Here is a 19,259-nt window from a genome sequence, read left to right on the forward strand (position 1 = left end):
TAGTGAACAAAATGCTTTATTTCTCTTCAAATGAAATGCTGCCCCTCTATTTAGCTAATCCCTTTGAACTTAAATTGTAAGATAGAATAAAGAAACTTTAACAGATGCATTATAACTAGTTGAAGCCAACTAAACCATTTAAAATAATTTAATACCTATTTCTAGCATTACCTTTTGGGAAAAAGAGCTGAGCAAGAAACCAAAGCCAAAATCAAGTGAGGCACCGAATACTGAACTTTCCCGGTCTTTTAAAACAGATTAACATGAATTGACTCAGAACACGCCACCCACGTAGAGGCTGTGATCCATGCATACCTAACTTTGATAATTCATATTTTCACGTAAGAGATGCAAGCACTGGACATGGTTCTGAAATAATGCTACATGTGCTGAAAAGTGACAACCCATCAAGAACAGGACCAGTACCAAACTTTCAGCATTTATTATTTGATCTTCAAAGGTGAACATTTTCAAAATGTGCAAATTTAGGGGCGCCTGGGTGGTTCAGTTGGTTGAGTGTCTTCGGCTCAGGTCATGATCTCATGGTTCGTGGGTTCGAGCCCTGCACTCCGCATCAGACTCTGTGCTGACAGCTAGCTCAGAGCCTGGAGCTTGTCTTCAGATTCTGTATCTCCCTCTCTCTCTGACCCTCCCCTGCTCACACCGTCTTTCTCTCTCAAAAATAAATAAAAACATTTTTAAAAATGTGCAAATTTAGACTTAGACACACCAGAGCGCCTTTCGACCCTTCCCTGCTGGCACATCTTGTAGCTGAGCCCCAGGACTCCTTCCTTCAGTGCTCCTCACATCTGGACCTTTCCACATTGCCCATCATTCTCACTCCAAACCTGGAGCCAAGTGACTCATCCTCAACAACTGCTTTCATTAGTTCACTCCCCTGTGTAAGACTCTAAAATGACAAACCATTTATTCCCCAGCGGCTCATGGTCTATCCCTCTCTCTGGCTGGCGACACACCTGTTATCTGGTCTCTGCCCCCCTGCCCACCCACAAGCAGACCCTGCTTGTCTCCAATACTCTGCTTTCAAGCTGTCTCCTCCTTCCCCCTGAGCCCATTGTCCCCAAGGGCCCCTCCCACATTCAGAGCCCACTCCTGTGCATTGCTGCACATACCCTTCCCGCACCCTTCTGCCCATCTGAACCCCACCCACCCTCCCAGGTCTGCCTCAAGTCCCACCCTTTCCACAAGGACTTCTCTGGTTTCTTTAGACACTGGCTCTGGCTCTGGCGACAGTTTGAGTGGATCACGCTTTATTATGGTGGAAAGTTCAGCAGGATTCCTCACCTCCGCTCATTAGGTGCCAGCAGCCACCTCCCAGTGTGACAAGCAAAATTGTTTACAGATGTTGCCAAATGTCCCCTGGGAGGGGAAGACTGCCCCTTGTTGAGAATTGCCTCTTTAGACCCGGGGTACACCTTGGACCAAACCTAGTTTGCCACGTATTTTTGTAAACATGGTCTATGTGGGACACAGCCAAGGTCACATGTTCACTCATGCATGTGCTGTCTAGGGCTGCCTTTCTGCCACAATGGCAGATTGAGTAGAGGTAACAGGGACCGTAGGGACTGAAAAGCTGAAAATATTTACTGTCTGGCCCGTTACAGAAAATGTTCGCCAACACTTGCTCTAGACCATACTGGCGTTTTTGTTGTTGTTGTTGTTGTTTTTGAAAACAAACTCTCCCTTTTCTTTACTTCTCTTATATTCGGCTTTGCAGTTTCCTTGTTTGCTGAGAAGTGCACCAGGTGCTGCCTTCCACACCAGAGAGAAGCCTGGAGGACCTGGGATTTGTGCACTTTCACATCCAGCCTGGGGCACACATGTGGCACTGGCCCCTGGGTCTGTGTGCTGCGTGGGGCAGTCCCCACTGTGTGGCAGTTCCTCCCCGCACGGCGATGCTGCTGCCGTCACCCTGGGTCAGGCTGGCCCAGGACATGCCATGGGACATGTTTCAAACTTATTTCAAATAAGCATACTGGGTTCGAATAGAGCAGGGGCTGCATTCCAAATGCACCAAGTCCCCAACCACATTCCAGGACAAAATCATGCACTTTGTGTGCAGAGGGGATAGCCACCAAGCTCTCATCTTGCTAACCTTCTGATCAGCCCCAAAGAGTCTGGCCCTCCAAAAACGGTAAGAGTTTTATTATTGTTCTTAACTGGACACCTGAAAAAAGTACTGGGGTTGATACTTACAGCAACTTTATATGCAGCTTCTATGTAAAAAACAAGATTCTGTACGAAGGCCACCTCATCAAGGGTAAAAATAATACGTAAACCTAGTAGAGGAAAACAAACAACAAAGTTATGGAGTTATGTTGTGAAGACAGGGCTGCCAATTACCAAATACAAATGTCACACCAGGAAACAAATCCTGGTACCCTGATTTTCATTTTTCTTCCTAGGGCATCAAAAATCAAGTCTGTGGTATGGGGCGCCTGGGTGGCTCAGTCGGTTGAGCATCTGACTTCGGCTCAGGTCACGATCTAACGGTTTCTGAGTTTGAGCCCCACACTGAGCCTGCTGCTGTCACCCTATCAGCATCGAGCCTGCTTCAGATCCTCTGTCCTCCTCGCCCTCTGCCCCTCCCCCACTCATGTTCTCTCTCAAAAAATAAAACATTAAAAATATTTTTCATTAAGTCTGAAGTAAAATGAAACAGTTAATGCCTAATCTCAGAAAGAGAAAGGAAAGGAGGAGTGTGTGCCTACAGGTAGAAAAAAAGGAAAGAAAAGGTGTGGGGTCTTTGGTAATGTTGGATTTGTGCAAAGAAGTTTCCAACGAAACATGAATTTTAGCCCAGAGCAACCAGACACCATTCTCATCCTGGAGTGAGCCAAAGGGTGGGGACCTTTTCCCAGTGGCGGCCAGGGAGAGCAGAGCCTCCAACTTCATGAGACAGCCCTTACCCTCGTGGAAAAGTGAGCTCCCCGGACCTCCCCAGGGAGCTGTACTCACACACTGGCGCAGGCACTGACCAAGAGAGCTGGATTTTCACTTCGGCCCTTGAATGTTTAGTTGATTATGACAAATACACATACTTTTAAAGTATGAATTATGGAAGCTGGTAGAAGTATGGTGTGATAGAACGCTAATATCAATGGGGAGAGTTTAACTAGTAAACTGTCCTGAAAACAGCTTGGTAATATATAGAAGTAGCCTTTGAATGACACCCAACAGGGGTGCCTGGGTGGTTCAGTTGGTTGAGCATCCGACTTCAGCTCAGGTCATGATCTCCCCGTTCGTGGGTTCAAGCCCCGCGTTGGGCTCTGTGCTGACAGCTCAGAGCCTGCAGCCTGCTTTGGATTCTGTGTCTCCCTCTCTCTCTGCTCCTCCCCCACTCACACTCTCTCTCTCAAAAATGAATAAATGTTAAAAAAATAATTAAAAAAAAAGGAATGACCCGAACAGAAGGAAGCAAACAGAGAAGGGGTCAAAGTTGGTATTGCTACATTTGTTATAATAGGGGAAAAGGAAAAAAGGAATAGTTTGATTATAACATGTCCATTGATAAAGTCAGTAAAATTATGTTTATGAAGGGCTTGTAAGATCGTGGGGAAAATGCTTACGTTACAATGCTATATAATAAAGATTATTATTTATGCGAACAATAAGACCTTAAAAAAATAGACTTGGAGAAGACACATTCAAATGAAAATTGACAGTGAAATTTTTTTCTTTGTATTTTGTTATATTTTCCAAACTACTTATAGTGAATTCATATTAATTTTCACAGCCAAGAAGTATTTTTTATAAGTGCCTGGTTTTTTCACAAAGCTATGACAATATTATTTATGGGTTTCTGCTATCTTAAGAGTTTCACACTTGCAGCCTGAAGTACATGGACGCTCTACCTCCGAAGGTCAGTTCACTAGACTGGTGACGAGAACTTGGGGATGCAGCAGCTCAAGCACCTAGGCCTGGGGGCCACAGCAGCAGGCTCTGTCATGGGAGGGACCATCTGGTCGCTGCAGTCTGAAGCCCAGGAGGCCTGGTGTCCAAGCTGCCATGGAAGCCAATGGCCTGGGCCGAGGAGCACTGCTCATGGTCGGGAGTTTGGGGCCCGCTCCTGGCACGGGTGCTATAGACTCACCACTCAGGGCAGAGAGCCGTGCTCTAGAAATTACACTATTTGGATGTAACTCAGGTAAATGAGGGTGAATCTAGAAGGGGGTGACCCAGGTAGGGAGAGGAAAAGGTGAAGGGCCCAGGCCTGCTGATACTAGAGAAAATCCTAACAAGGAGGCTTGACACTGTCTGCAGATATTCAAGCTGTCAGAAGTAGATGTGATCTAGGCTGCTCCCGTAAATGGTGACAGCAAGGGAGCTTTGGGACCAACAGCCCTTTGTCCGACAGGTCCTTAGAAGGCTGGCTGTGAGCATGTCACAGAATCAATGCACATAATGTTATCAAGAGCATACTTTTTTTCTTTACAGAAATAAATTACTTTGAGTTCTGACCAATGCCTGTCCCGCCCCACACCCTTCTCTCTGTACAATGGGCTCAGGCGACCCTGGCTCACCAGAGGCAGTCATCTGGGCCAGGTACAGGAGGAAGAGGGAGGTGGCATCCACCTGGAGGTGGCCCCACTCGTCGTCCCCCACCACAGTGCTGCAGGTGGCGGTGTTGTACTTGGCGTGCAGGCTGTCCTTGGTACTCTGAGTGTGCTTGAACTTCTCCACTTTATCTACCTGAGGGAAAAAGCAAGTGGGCTCTGCACAGTTAAGGGGTTGACGGCCGGTGGAGGCCATACCCAAAGTCCATCTCTTGGTTCCAGATCTCTTATCAGCTACCTCTGGGAGCCAGCGCGATGGAAGGCAGCACATGTTCCCTAGGGAGCACCACGCAGAGGGGCTGTGTGCAGGATCCATCCCGTCAGCGCCAGAAATGGCCCAGCCCAGTGGGATTTTAACAAGCTCTGCGGGGCGATGGGTCAAACCAAAGGGCTTCTCTGTCTGCATATGCCCAGCAGGAGCTGTGACACACGGTAGGCGCACAATATGAGAGAGAGGGGACAGAGGACCTGTTTCAACTTCAACTTCTTGTTTCCTTATGTCCCGAGGAGAAGGGCAGCTAGGTCTTTGAAGATACACCAGGCAGATGCTGCTGAAGGGGGTGGGGGTAGTATCATTCACCTTGGGATGTGTGCAGATCCTAGTAGGATGTTCTGGACACAGTACAAGTTCAATTAATTGTTTTATTTACTCCTCACCGAAAATACCAGTAAATAGTAAGGTCAAGTTTTAAAAACTCAAGCATTTCAACTCAAATGAAAAGAAACCCTTTTATAAACTCAACAAAATAAACAGTACTACGTGGCTGTCTGGGAGTGCCTTTAAAAAACAATGATTTCTGGGGCGCCTGGGTGGCTCAGTTGATTAAGCATCCAACTCTTGATTTTGGCTCAGGTCATGATCTCATGGTTCGTGGGATCAAGCCCCATGTTGGGCTCCACGCTGTCAGGTTGGGATTCTCTCTCTCCCTCTCTCTCTCTCACTCTATCTCAAAATAAATAAATATTTAAAATAAATATATAAATAAAGGTTTCTTCCCCATTTAACAAAAGGGCACGTTCTCCTTCTACACAAGTAACTCTTCAAAAGAGATTGTGAGTAACAAGGCCCTTTGAGTCTGGGTCCTTAATGAAGGTAATTTAAAAGGACAAAGTAAGTAAAATATTTCCTATTTCTCTTCCACTTGAGAAGAAAAGCTCAAAATGCTTTAGGAATGTTAGCTGTCACCACGGAAGTGACAAAATACCCCCTCAGATGACCTGAAAACACATTTGTCATTTTCTGCGTACCTGTCTCATCATGCACTGGAGAAGACCCCGCATCAGTTTCACCACGTTCTGCAGAAATAAAGCAGCATGAGTGATGAGGCCGGCTTCCCAGCCCCACAAAACCACCTCCTCACCCCACAGCCGGTGCACCAGGGCTGCTGGACACGTCCCTGAGAAGGCACATCTGGACCGGATACATGTCTCTGGTGGCTCAGATTATCTCCAATCCAGCACAAAGAAAGAACATCTCGATGCAGCGACTCATCTCAAATAAAGGGGTCGGACCAGATATCACCTCCAGTCCTGACATCCATGGACTCCTCACAGGCATTTTAGCAAAACAGTGTTTATGAGCCTAGTACCCTGATGTTTAATTCTGATGTCACAATTCTCACTAATTCATTTTTGTTATGCTAAAGATGAATTAAGTCCACCATGCTTGCCCCAAAGCAATGACACTTTGCCAAAGAGGCATTTGTGACACCATCACTGGATTATTGAGTAAAGTTCTTACAAAATGCAAGTAGCCACCAAGGTTTCTCAATAATACGTATTGCAGCCAACTATTATAATTATCATTATAACCAATAACAATAGTACAATGATAATCAGACACTGTGTCCGGGAACTGTATAAGACGCTTTACCTGGATTTTGTGTAATTCTTGCAAAGAAGCTTATGAGGTGGGTGTCGTTATTACCCCACTGTATAGATGAGGAACCCAATGCTGACACAGATGAGGCGACATTGCTAAAGTCACCCAGCTGACAGGCGGTGGAGCAAAGACAGAGCCCAGGCCTCTGACTCTAGAGTTTGGGCTGTTAGTCAATACATTAATTTGCCTCCCACTTTCTTCACAGTTCAGGCCCATCAAAAGGCTGCTCTTAACATGTCCTATTAGAAACACTATAAAACGAATTCAAGAGTGGTTACAGAAGGGGATATTTTGTAGGTCAAAGTAGACTGGCCGGAAGAAGTCCCCACCCAGGACCGTGAGCATCTCCTGTCTTGGAGAATGTACATCGTTTGCAGGGGAGGAATGTAGTGAAAGGCTGTGAAAGTTAATTACCAGAGAAAAATCTGGAATTAATTATCCTTCAGATCCTTCTGCCGCTGAAATCCTAGGATTCTAGAATACACTTTCACTTTATGTCATCAACTCTTTTGAGGCAGAAAATGTTACCTCATGATAAGGTTATAACACATTGTTATAATTAACACTTCCTGCAGTGTATAGCATAAATATCTGTCAGCTGATTTCCCCTCAAGTAAAAAAAAAAAGTTATTTTCCATTAGGAAAAAGCATAGTGGTTCCCAACGGGGGTGGGGGGCATTCCTATCCTTCACGGGGGGGGGGGGATCTGGAAATGCAAGGCCAGAAGCATTTTTATTGTCACCAAGATAACGGTGGGGACGGCCAAAATTTAGTGAGTAGGGACCAAGGAGCCCAAGAGTCCTGCAATGCATGGGACAGTCTCACACAATGAATGACTGTGCTTCCTAAGCCCCAAATGCAATAGCATCCCTGTTGAGGATCACTGGAAGATCCCATGTTATCTTCCATAATCAAGGGAAATGTTTCTCTTTACTTATTAGCCACACTCAACAAAACAATGCACCCTATTTGTGCCTCGCTATCATCAGTCACAGAGCAGCAAATCTAGTCAACTCTAGGCTGCATCAGAATATGCTTATAGAGGGGGCGCCTGGGTGGCTCAGTTGGTTAAGTGTCTGACTTAGGCTCAGGTCGTGATCTTACCATTCATGAGTTCGAGCCCCACTTTAGATCCTCTATCTCCCTGTCTCTCTGCCCCTCCCCTACTTACACTGTGTCTCTCAAAACTAATTTTTTTTTGTTTTTTTTTTAATATTTTATTGTCAAATTGATTTCCATACAACACCCAGTGCTCTTCCCCACAAGTGCCCTCCTCCATCACCACCACCTCTTTTCCCCCTCCCTCCCCCTTTGCCTTCAACCCTTAGTTCATCTTCAGCATTCAATAGTCTCTCAAGTTTTGCATCCCTCTCTCTCCCCAACTCTGTTTCCCTCTTCCCCTCCCCCTGGTCCTCCATTAGGTTTCTCCTGTTTTCCTGTTAGACCTATGAGTGCAAACATATGGTATCTGTCCTTCTCCGCCTGACTTATTTCGCTTAGCATGACATCCTCAAGGTCCATCCCCTTTCCTACAAATGGCCATATGTCATTCTTTCTCATTGCCATTGTGTATATATACCACATCTTCTTGATCCATTCATCAGGCGATGGACATTTAGGCTCTTTCCATGTTTTGGTTATTGTTGACATTGCTGCTATGAACATTGGGGTACATGTGCTCCTATGCATCAGCATCGCTGTATCTCTTGGGTAAATCCCCAGCAATGCTATTGCTGGGTCATAAGGGAGTTCTATGGATAGTTTTTTGAGGAACCTCCACACTGTTTTCCAGAGCGGCTGCACCAGTTTACATTGCCACCAACAGTGTAGGAGGGTGCCCATCTCCCCACACCCTCAAAACTAAATATTTAGAAAATTGAAAAAAAAATTGAAAATGCTTACAGAGGAGAGGTACACAGTGTGTGTGTATGTGTATAGACAGGCAGGCTTTACTTTGATTTTGTCTCAAAGGAGGATGGGGTGTTTGATGAATATCCACATTAAATTATTACACTGCTAACAACGGCTCACTTACGTGATAGCTATCCAACTTCTTGGAGGAGCACTCGGTGCTTGCCGGGAACATTTTTTTACAACTACCTCTTGTCCTACCTCCAAGACTTGGTGATTTTATCGCCTCACACTCAGCAGTGTCTAGTCAAATCAAACCATCCTTCCCCTGCTCCCACAGACAGGCTTCCTGTCTTAAGTCTCCCCACTGTCATCAAGGCTGCCCAGCACTCCTGCCCACTTCGGTTGCTATGACAAGCACTGACTAGGCTGTAAGAACTCTCCCTGAATCTGACAATCTACTGGCTGGGAGGCCAATGGGGAACATATGAATCAAAAATAAATTCACGAGGGTCTCCTGCTAAGAGAACTACATGTCAATGCTCTCTACTTCAACGCTGTCACTCAAAATACTCTGAAAATACCTCCTGTGCTCAAAGGGCAGAATATTTTCTTACATACTCACTGATGGCAAATCTTTGCTTTGGTGAGTATGTCAGTTTCTGATTTTAGAAATCAATAAGAGAACTTCATAGTGCTGTATGGTAACATAGGCACAAATATTGGACAATACCAATGTGGTTCAAAATTAAAAGGTAACTATAAATTAATAAGACAGCTTTGGAACACCTCAAACTAGAAAGGGATTTCTGAAGGAAACTCCAGAAGTGTTTTAAGCAATATCAATACTGTTTAGATAAATACCCTTTCAACATGACTACTAGGGAGTATATACTTTGGAATGTATATTTCTGGTGTGCTGACTCTTTAAAAACAATCATTATATTAGTTTATGATGGCATTTTGTATATAAGTAGTATATATAAAATTGACACAGCATGTGTGAGAGAAATGTAGCTAGTTAGAAATTTGGATGCTTTCTTTTCCTACTGGGAATAGTATGATGCTTGTTTTTTTAAGGAAGGAATAAATCTCAAAGAGAAAGACCAATGAGAGGTTGAGGCTAACTACATGCCTCCCTAAAATATTCCATAGCAGAAATGGACATGACACGTACACCAAACTGTTCTATGCAGACAGCTACTTCCTTGTAGGCTTTCCAGTTCAGGGGAAAGGGGCTGAGCAGCCAACATGGCTGCCGTAGGCATTACCTGCTCCAGCTCGTAGGCCTTGGCCTTGTCCTCATCACGGTCAGCATTCTTGCGGTAGGCCATGCCCAGGCCCCACACGGCCAGAATGCTGTAGATGTTGTCCCGCACCCAAGCGTCCTTCTGTTCGTGACTGGCTGACAGCAGTCCTGTGACCGGATTCTATTAGAGAAGAGACACAAAACGACTGAGCGCCACCTTCCCTCAACTCCTGGCAAACGAATGCCTGCGCTGAGGGGACACAACGAGGGCTAGGATGAGGAGTGGACATCTATTAGTCCTTGCTCTGCCACCAACAGCATGATCTTGAGTGAGAGGTGACAAACCTTCTCTAGGCTTTGGTTTCCTCATCTATATAACAGAAACATCAGACTAGAAAGCCTCTAGGGCACCTTCTAATGCTGAAATTCTTGTTCTTGTGCTTTTAAACCAGATCATACTGTTGTGACAGACAAAAGAAGCACCTATGAGAGTGTTACACATCTGTGCACTGCAGGCTTTAGGTCTTCTTCTGCCTGCATGTTTCCACACCAGCTGGTGAAACACTGAACCTGGAGCAAGAGACCCAGATGTGGGGCCCCACTCCACCAGTCCAGCTCTGTGTGCCAGGGGAAGCTGCCCACCCTGTCTGGGCCTCCACGGCCTTGTCTGTAATCCAGACGTTCCACGTGCCCAATAAGGACACACTAAGCAAGAGGGGATCAAGGGTCCTATTTGGCTATGATATTTAAATTTTTTTTAATGCTTACTTATTTTTGAGAGAGACAGAGACAGAATGAGAGCAGGGGTGAGACAGAGAGAGAGGGAGGCACAGAATCGGAAGCTGAGCCTGACATGGGGCTCGAACCCATGAACTGTGAGATCATGATCTGAACTGAAGTTGGATACTTAACAGAGTGAGCCACCCAGGTGCTCTTAGATTTGATATTTAAAAGGGTAGCTGACTAAGAAGCCAGATCTTCACACACAAAAAAGTATACACAATATTCATAACAGCATTAGTCATAATAATCCAAAAGTGGAGACAACCCAAATGCCCATTAACTGATGAATGAACAAAATGTAATCCATACAATGAAATAATAGTCAGCAATAAACAGGAATGAAGTATTAATACATGCTACAGCATGGGTGAACCTTGCAAACATAATGCTAAGTAAAAATTTAAAAAAGCTGGTCATAAAAGACCACATATTGTATCATTCCACTTATATGAAATGTCCGGAATAGGCTAATCTGTAGAGATAGAAAGATTAGTGGTTGTCTAGGGCGGGGGTTAGGGGAGGGTAGAAGGAAATGGGGTGTGACTGTAAACAGATTCCTTTCTGGGGTTGATCAAATTGTTCCCAAATTGATCATGGTGATGATGCATGACTCTGTAAATATACTAAAAATCATTACATTGTTTACTTTGAATAGATGAAGTGGATGATAAGTAAATTATACCCCAATAAGGCTACTATTTTTTTTTAAAAAACTGGTGCTAATAAACTAGAAATACAATGGATAAGATAGAAAAAGAATCACATAAAGATAAAGGCTTGTTGACTTTACCTGAAAATATGCAAAGAAATACATATCTAATAAAATACATCCAATAAAATACAGAGCCTTGCCAGATTAAAAAAAATTACTCAAAAGGGGACTAAATTACTTAAAGGAGGCTCATGAAAAAACTTGGGTACTTTCAAAGTGACACTGCTATAGTTATCAGGTTAAAAAAAAAAAGAACAAAAAAAATACCAGAAGAGTTCCAAATTCCTCCCACGTGAGGAATTATATATTGGACTTTCTTCTTTAACTAACCTATGCCCTCTTTATAAACCTCTAAAACTCAACTGAAACCACCCACAGGGGCAACACCGTTTTGTATTCTGATACAGTTCCATACCCAACAATTACACAGCAATCATTTTACAGAACTGAAGTCTAGAAATGGCTGAAAGTACAAGTTTTATTCCAACACTGGACAACCGGAGTTTTTAAAAAAAATCGCTATGAACCAACAGCGTGTAACATAAGCAACTTTACTGAGGCCAGCTGGCTAATCCCAGGACAGCAGTCATCAGGAGAGTCAGAGAAAGAAATGAGCCCCTTCCCCAAATATCCATCAACTGTGAGTCCACAGAGACAAACAGCCTTCTGATGACACAGCTGTGACCACTTACACATGGTGCCAAGTGTGGTTTGGATTATGAAATGTCACTGTCCTGTTAACTGACAGTTACTTCTTTGGTTCTTTAGTTTGGGCCTGTTGAAGCGGATTAGTTTATCCCCACCCAGAGCTAGAATGTTTGAACCCCTCGTTTCACTACGGAGATACAGTCTGGGAGCCACGGTGGGAAAAGCTTTCTTTTCACAGAGGCCACCGCTCTAAAACAATACAGCCTGCGGCTGCCACAGGCCACCGCTGCCACCGCGTGGGGCGAGCCTGCCAGAGAATAAATAAAGCCCACTCCAAGTCAGAGAAGCCCGGGCAATGCAAAGAGACGTACTTGATCATTTGAGGTCCTGCTTCTGGCCACACCTGAATCCAGAACAATCCCTAGGACTTTACAGTTATTCGAGCAATAGGTTCACTTTTGTGTTGAAAGGTGGTTTGAGGCAGGTTTTGGTCATTTATGCCTGATAGAATCCTGACAAACACAATCACAAATGTTTACATGGCCAAAGTGTAACATTTATTTGATGCTATTAAAGACATCCAAGGTTGAGGCAATATCAAAGCACATACCTCACAGTACTTAACAATGTGCAATTCAGTTTCTAGCTGGAGGCCACAGAGATGAATGTGGTCTACGCACCAAAACTGGCGGAGTATAAATTCCCTCCTGCCCTACCTCTGTTCCACGAGAAGATTGGCAGAGCTCCTTACTCTTGTACTGCCTATTGTACTGCCTCTTGTACTGGTCCCTTCCAATCCATCCTCCACAAAGGAAGGTCACAGAAAGAACTAGAATCTCAATCACTGCCCTGCTCAGGATTCTCCAATCCTACAAAAGAGAATGCGAGTCCCTCAGACTGCCACATGAAGTACACCACACGCAGACTCTTCCTTGCACGTCTGGCCTAACCAATGTTCCTTCCTTCGCCCCTACCCCCAAGCAGTTTAGTTTCCTACAAGCACTCTGCTCTCACACTTCTGAGCCCCTGGGCCTATAATGCCCTCATGCCAAATGGCTTTCCACACACTTGCTCCTCTGGGAGGCCTCCCTGCTTGCCCGGGTGAGAGGCTTCCAGCTAATCCCTGCCCTCTGTCCTTTTTCCTTTAGATTAAGAATGGGTAAGGGCACCTGGGTGGCTCAGCTGAATAAGCGTTCGCCTTCAGCTCAGGTCATTATCTCACATTCATGGGTTCGAGCCCCACATCGGGCTCTCGGCTGAAAGCTTAGAGTTTGGAGCCTGCTTCAAATTCTGTGTCTTTCTCTCTCTCTGCCCCTCCCCTGCCCATGCTCTGTTAAAAAAAAAAAAAAAAAGAATGGCTAAGTACATGTCATTGCCTTGCTCAGTTCCAAGGAAGAAAAGTACAATTTGATTATTCAAATTAAATACCTAGAAGAAACTAGGACAAATATTGAAAATACATGATTATTCACTATCACTCCCCCCATCCCAACCTCATGTTGGAAAGCAAGAAACAGAAAAATTCTGATATAAAAACTCCAAAAGCTGGTTAAATTCATTTGTTGGGCTAATATTTTATTCTAGCAACTACCATTTAAAATATTAAAAGGGCTGGGGAAGGGCAATGCCTTGGACTTATGAGTTTTTTTTTAAAGTGGGAATTCCAATAGGCATGTGGGGTACCTAGCTAGCTCAGTCAAATGAGTGTGTGACTCTTAATCTCAGGGTCATGAGTTCAAGCCCCACATTGGGCATGGAACTTACTTAAAATAATAAATTAAAAAATAAAATGTTAAAAAATAAAAAAGATTACATCTCTAATTGAGACTACAGGCTGTGTAACACTTCTTTCTCTCTCAGTTTAAAGAATAGGCTTTGTATAATTTGATATGTAAACCTTGGGCATTCAGAGAATAATGCTGAAAATTTAAACTCTAATATGCAGCAGCCTCATGCTTTTACCTAAGGAGATCACAGGTGTGCAACTTTCACTTTCAATCCATGTCTTTTTCTAAATTTCTGCCTATCAGATTGTCCTCTCTGGGTTTACAAATAACACACAAGCTCAAGGTGGCCTGGGCCTAGGCATTTGCACCATCTCTTCTGACTGAAGGAGGGCTTAGAGGGAAATAAACTGGGTCAGAAGCCAAGTACTATAGGCACCCTCTTCAATCCAGTTTTGTTCCAGCTTCATTCCAGATCCCAATGCTCATCTCAAAACTTTCAAAACACACAGACACTGTCTGGGCCCCTTAGCTACAATGAACAAATGATTTTACCACCATCTTAGGATTTTTTATTTCTTTGCCTCTCTCGCTGATCCCTGTAGTAAGGTGGGGGATTATGGAGACATTAGTCCAGACCCAGTTGTGAAAACTGAGTGTACAAACACAGTGCGGTTGCTGGGATCCTCTTGGCCAACATCTGAAGCCTGAGGTATCAGGGATTGCCGGGTGCCATGCTAGCAATATTTTCCCCCAACACAAGAGTTGTGGGGCTCACTATTTATTTGCACCCCTTAGCCTGACTTTTATTCCATTAGGTTCAGGTCCAGAACACCAAGGTACCACAAGTCACTCCGAATCTGCACTCTCTGGAGGATCTACTAGGAGTTGACTGATGGGCTTTGGGGGACAGGGAGGTGGAGGTCCACGAGACTGCTGGAAATTCTTCATGAGCTTTTTTCTCAGGAGACAATAAAACATTCAGCTTTCATCAAATTCCCAAATGGCTCTGTAACTCATTTGATTAGGAACCACTACTCTACATGTATGTCACAAACATTAATTATGCTCTCTCCACCCAGTGTGAGGCAGACGTGATATTTATTTCACTCTTTTACTAATAGAGTGAAATAAATAAAACGCCTGCGTCATAGTATTTAAAGAAAGGGCCGATGAAAGTTTCACTATTTTACCAGGCAAAAAATAAGGAGAATGCAACTTTAATTGCTTTTCACAGAAATCTGGTTTATCTAAAGTATTTCTCTCCATTCCTCTCATCACAGGGCTGTCAGCTCACCAGAAGGATGGCCTTGAAAAATGTCCCCTCAACTCTCCTGGCTAAAGTCTTTAACTGTAAAAAGAAACTAGTTGATCTAACTAGATGATCTTTTGGATTCCTGCAAAACTTGAAACAATTCTAAATCTCACCCGTGCATGGGTTATTATAGTCCTCTATTATATGGAAGATTCAATGACTTTTTTTTCATTCAATTACTCAAATGTTTTTATCTGGCACTAAAATATTTAAAAGCTGTGCTGTAAAGGGCACAGCAAAAGCCCTCCCCCTGGCACCCAAAAACAGCTGAAGCAGGAGGTGGCAAAAGGCAGGGCCCTGACTTCCGTGAAGGAAAAGAGGTCATCCATTCAGTGCTTTCTTTCTCCAATCAACACACAGAGCAGACAACCATCTATCAGCCCTAAGAGGGCTCCAGGATCCTAAGGGGTCTGGGGGACCACACACCTGAGAACCGCTATAGTACTTCAAAGCACGAGTGGGTTTTTCCTGCCCATGTTTTAGAAATTCTTACAAGTATGTGTCCCTAAGTCAGGAAGAATATTATTTGGGGGTGCTTTTAAAGTTGTACATACACAGTAGCATGCCATACTTATTCTTCTATAATTTGTTTTCACTCAACTTTAAGTTTCTGAGGACTATCCAGTTTGATACATGTAAATCTAGGCCAGTCATTTTAAGTGCTTAGAGCGTGTGTGGCTATTGTGTAGCTAGATCTCTATTTGTCCTTTCCCAAGGTGATGAACATTTAGATTGTTTCTAATTTTTTCCTTTTACAAAAAAATGTCTCAACAAATGTCCTTGTACATGTCTCCTTGGGTAATGGGTAAGAGCACATCATTAGTATATATAACTACATATGGACCTCCTGGATCACGTGATATGCATAGTTTCAATTTCGCCAATAGCTCCAAACTGTTTTCCAAGGTGACTGTACCACTTAACAGTCTGTAACTTACATTCTAAGGCACAGACTCCTAGCTAATCACTAATTGGATTTCCTCTTCTTCTTAGGCCTTCAGCTATACTACATTTCCCATCTTCCCCTGTAGTTAGATGTGACCATGTGTTTGAGTTCTAGCCAAAGGAGTGTGAGTGAAAGTGAAGCACACAACTGCCAAGCCTTGGCCGTAAAACTCTCCCGTGAACAATCTTCTGTACTCTTTCCGGATCCCCCAGCTGGCGGTCAATATGCAGAGGGGCCTTAGGAGCTGCGCTCTGAAGATGGCAGAAACACTTCCCTAGATGACACCCCACTGACCTGGCCCCACACTGGGTTGTTACATGAGTGAGAAATAAACTTCTGTGCTTATTCAATGAAACTTTGGGCTTTGTTAGGTCTATCTTAACTAGTGCCTCTTCCCATGAGTGGTGCATGAGAACTGCCCCTTCTCTACAACCTTGTCAACACTTAGGATTATGCTTCCAAACTGCTGCCAATCTGTCAGGGTATATGGTTTTGATCTGGTCGAGTTCGAGACACTAGAGAGGTTGAGCCATCATTTCACGTATTTATTAATTTCCTCTTCTGTGAACTGCTTGTTTATATTAATTATAGACTACAATCACGGAAATAATATACATAAAATTTCTATAAATGAGAAAGGGAATCAATTTAATTAAAGGGAAACTGAAGCCGAACACTTAGACTTAAAATATTTTTGTTATTTTGGAACTTCTCTTTGTTGGTAAGAGAAATAATGAAAGGAGAACATTTACAAACACAGAAGCTAAACAATAGTGTCAACTGTTATCTAATCAAATTGAAACAAGCTCTATAGTAAAAACTGAAACATAAATCAATCAATTATAAGTGTCTGGTTCCCTAAAGACTCTTTTAGGATTAAGCTTCTGTATTCGTTATTTATTAATCACCCTAAAACTTACTCTAAAATTCAGAGAACTCTAGTTTGAGTAGTTTGGGGTTTCCTATGGCATTTATATCTGCAAATATCATCTCTATCCTGCTCATTTTTTTTTCACCTCTGTTATATGGGTCACAACTGCAGTGCTGAATAGAAGGAATGATAGTGGTGATCCTTGATGTACCTGACTTTAAAGATACTCTTCCCAATTTTTGCCAACATATCAGTTAGATTTGTAGATTTTTTTTAAACAATTGTCCTTTATCAGGATAATACAATTCCCTGGAAAGCCTAGTTTGCTAAGAGGTGTCTGTAATAAATCATTCCAGATGTTGAATTTTATCAAATGCTTTTCTACACCTATTGAGATGATCACACTGTTTTCTCCTTTAATTTATTAATGTGGCAAGTTGTATTAGATTCTCTTAAATTTTCTTGTATTCCTAAGTAAACTCCAGTTGATTGTGATGCATTTTTTAAACAAATAATTGGACTTTAAAAAAAAATATTTATTTTTGAGAGAGAGAGCACACAAGCAGGGGAGGGACGGGGGCGGGGGGGACAGAGGATCTGAAGCAGACTATGTGATGACAGCAGAGAGCCCCAGGAGAGAGAGAGGATGACATGGGGCTGGAATTCACAAACTGTGAGATCAAGACCTGAGCTGAAGTCAGACACTTAAACAACGGAGCCACCCAGGAGTCCTTGTGATGCATTTTTAATACATTGCTGGATTCATTTTATTAGTATTTTACTTTGTATTTCACATCAATATTCATAAGTGAATTTCCTCCATAAATATTATTTCTCATTGTCTTGTTTGCCTATGGTATCTTGGGATATTGGCCATCTAAGAGGAGTTAAGAATTACTCCTCTTTATCTTTCATCTGAAACAGTTTAAGATAGAAGTTGTCTGTTAATCCTTTGCACCAACCTCCCCTCACTCCACTGTATTCACTGGGCAAAGCCCCCCCCTCCAGTTAAATCTGACCCTTTGCCTACTCTGGGGGTACACCCAAGCAGCTGAATGTGGCTGGAGAAAACACAGCCATACTGACACAACTCACTGAAAATTAATGCCCCCCGCCCCCGCCAGTGCTGGCCAACAATCGTATTAGAAATCCCTGGTTTCCTTGAGAAGGAAGGACTATTTTATACCTGCTCCTCTCTCTTCAGTCCTCCAATAATTCCTCCCCATCTGTACTCTTGGCTGATGACCGTGCCTTATGTTTCACCAAGAAGGTAGAAACAATAAAAGAGAACATGGTACCCATGTACCCTGCCTTGCTTCTTGTTTTGGTGAATAAACAATCTGTGCTCCTCTTTAAGGTTACCCCCACGTGTGTGCTACACTCCAGCCCTCTCTCTCTCACTCAAGGACTTTGCTCCAATGCTTTTCACTCTGCCTCTCCCCAGTCTTCCTTGGCAGTTGGTCATCTTCTGGATCTCTCTAATTCTGTAAAGCTCCTCTTTGAACATCATCTTTTCTCTGTCTACACTCACTCCTGTAATCTCATCCAGCCTCACGACCTTTTAAACACCACATATATACCAATATAACTTCCAGATTTTTATGTCCACCTCAGACCCCTCCTTGACATATCATAGTGAAATTGGCAAAATATAAAGATAAAGAGAGAATTCTGAAAGCAGCTAGGGATAAAAGGGCCCTAACATACAAAGGGAAGCCTATCAGAGTGGTTACAGACCTATCTACTGAAACTTGGCAGGCCAGATCTTCAATGTGATGAACAGGAAAAATATGCAGCCAAGAATCCTTTATCCAGCGAGCCTGTCATTCAAAATAGAAGGAGAGATAAAGGTGTTCCCAAATAAACAAAAATTGAGAGAATTCATCACCACCAAGCCAGCCCTACAAGAAATCCTAAGAGGGACTCTATGAGAGAAATGTAGCAAGGAATATAAGTCACCAGAGACATCACTATAAACATGAACTCTACAAACACAATGAATCTAAACACACATTTTTCAATAATAACATTGAATGTAAATGGACTGAACGCTCCAATCAAACAACACAGAGTAGCAGAATGGATAAAAAACCAAAATCCATCTATTTGCTGTCTACAAGAGACTCACCTTACACCTGAAGACACGTTCAGATTGAAAGTAAGGGGATGGAGAAATATCTACAATGCAACTGGATGCCAGAAGAAAGCTTGAGTAGCCATACTTACATTGGATAAACTGGACTTTAAAGTAAAGGCAGTAACAAAAGATGGGTCTCTCCATCAGGAAGAGCTAACAATTATAAACATCTATGCACTGAATTCGGGAGCTCCCAAATGCATAAAACAACTAATTGCAAACAGAAACAATCTCATAGGTAAGAATGTGCTAATTGCAGGGGACTTTAATACCCCACTTACAACAATGGATAGGTCATCCAGACAAAAAAAATCACTAAAGAAACAATGGACCTGAATGGCACACTGGAACAGATGAAATTAATAGATATATTTAGAACCCTGCATCCTGAAGCTAGGGAATTCATCTTCTTCTCGAGTGCGCATGGCACATTCTCCAAGACTGATCACATACTGGGTCATAAAGCAGCCCTCCATAAATACAAATGAATTGAGATCATACCATGCACACTTTCAGATCACAATGCTATGAAACTTGAAATCAACCACAGGAAAAAGTCTGGAA

The 19,259-nt window shown here is 43.2% G+C and overlaps 1 protein-coding gene across 8 annotated transcripts in view; it reads right to left on the reverse strand.

Annotated features, from left to right (window-relative positions):
* Nucleotides 1–19,259, reverse strand: part of PHKA2 (phosphorylase kinase regulatory subunit alpha 2) — a 67,735-nt gene that overhangs the window by 39,875 nt on the left and 8,601 nt on the right. For all 8 annotated transcript variants that reach the window (XM_029929990.1, XM_029929987.1, XM_029929988.1 and 5 more), the window contains 4 exons: nt 9,582–9,740; nt 5,826–5,873; nt 4,545–4,713; nt 2,218–2,300 (listed from right to left, as the gene is read on the reverse strand). In XM_029929990.1, the coding sequence (XP_029785850.1) occupies nt 2,218–2,300; nt 4,545–4,713; nt 5,826–5,873; nt 9,582–9,740 (459 nt within the window). The remainder of the gene's footprint in view (nt 1–2,217; nt 2,301–4,544; nt 4,714–5,825; nt 5,874–9,581; nt 9,741–19,259) is intronic.

The sequence above is a fragment of the Suricata suricatta genome, chromosome X, assembly GCF_006229205.1.
Source record: "Suricata suricatta isolate VVHF042 chromosome X, meerkat_22Aug2017_6uvM2_HiC, whole genome shotgun sequence".
Classification (NCBI taxonomy): domain Eukaryota; kingdom Metazoa; phylum Chordata; class Mammalia; order Carnivora; family Herpestidae; genus Suricata; species Suricata suricatta.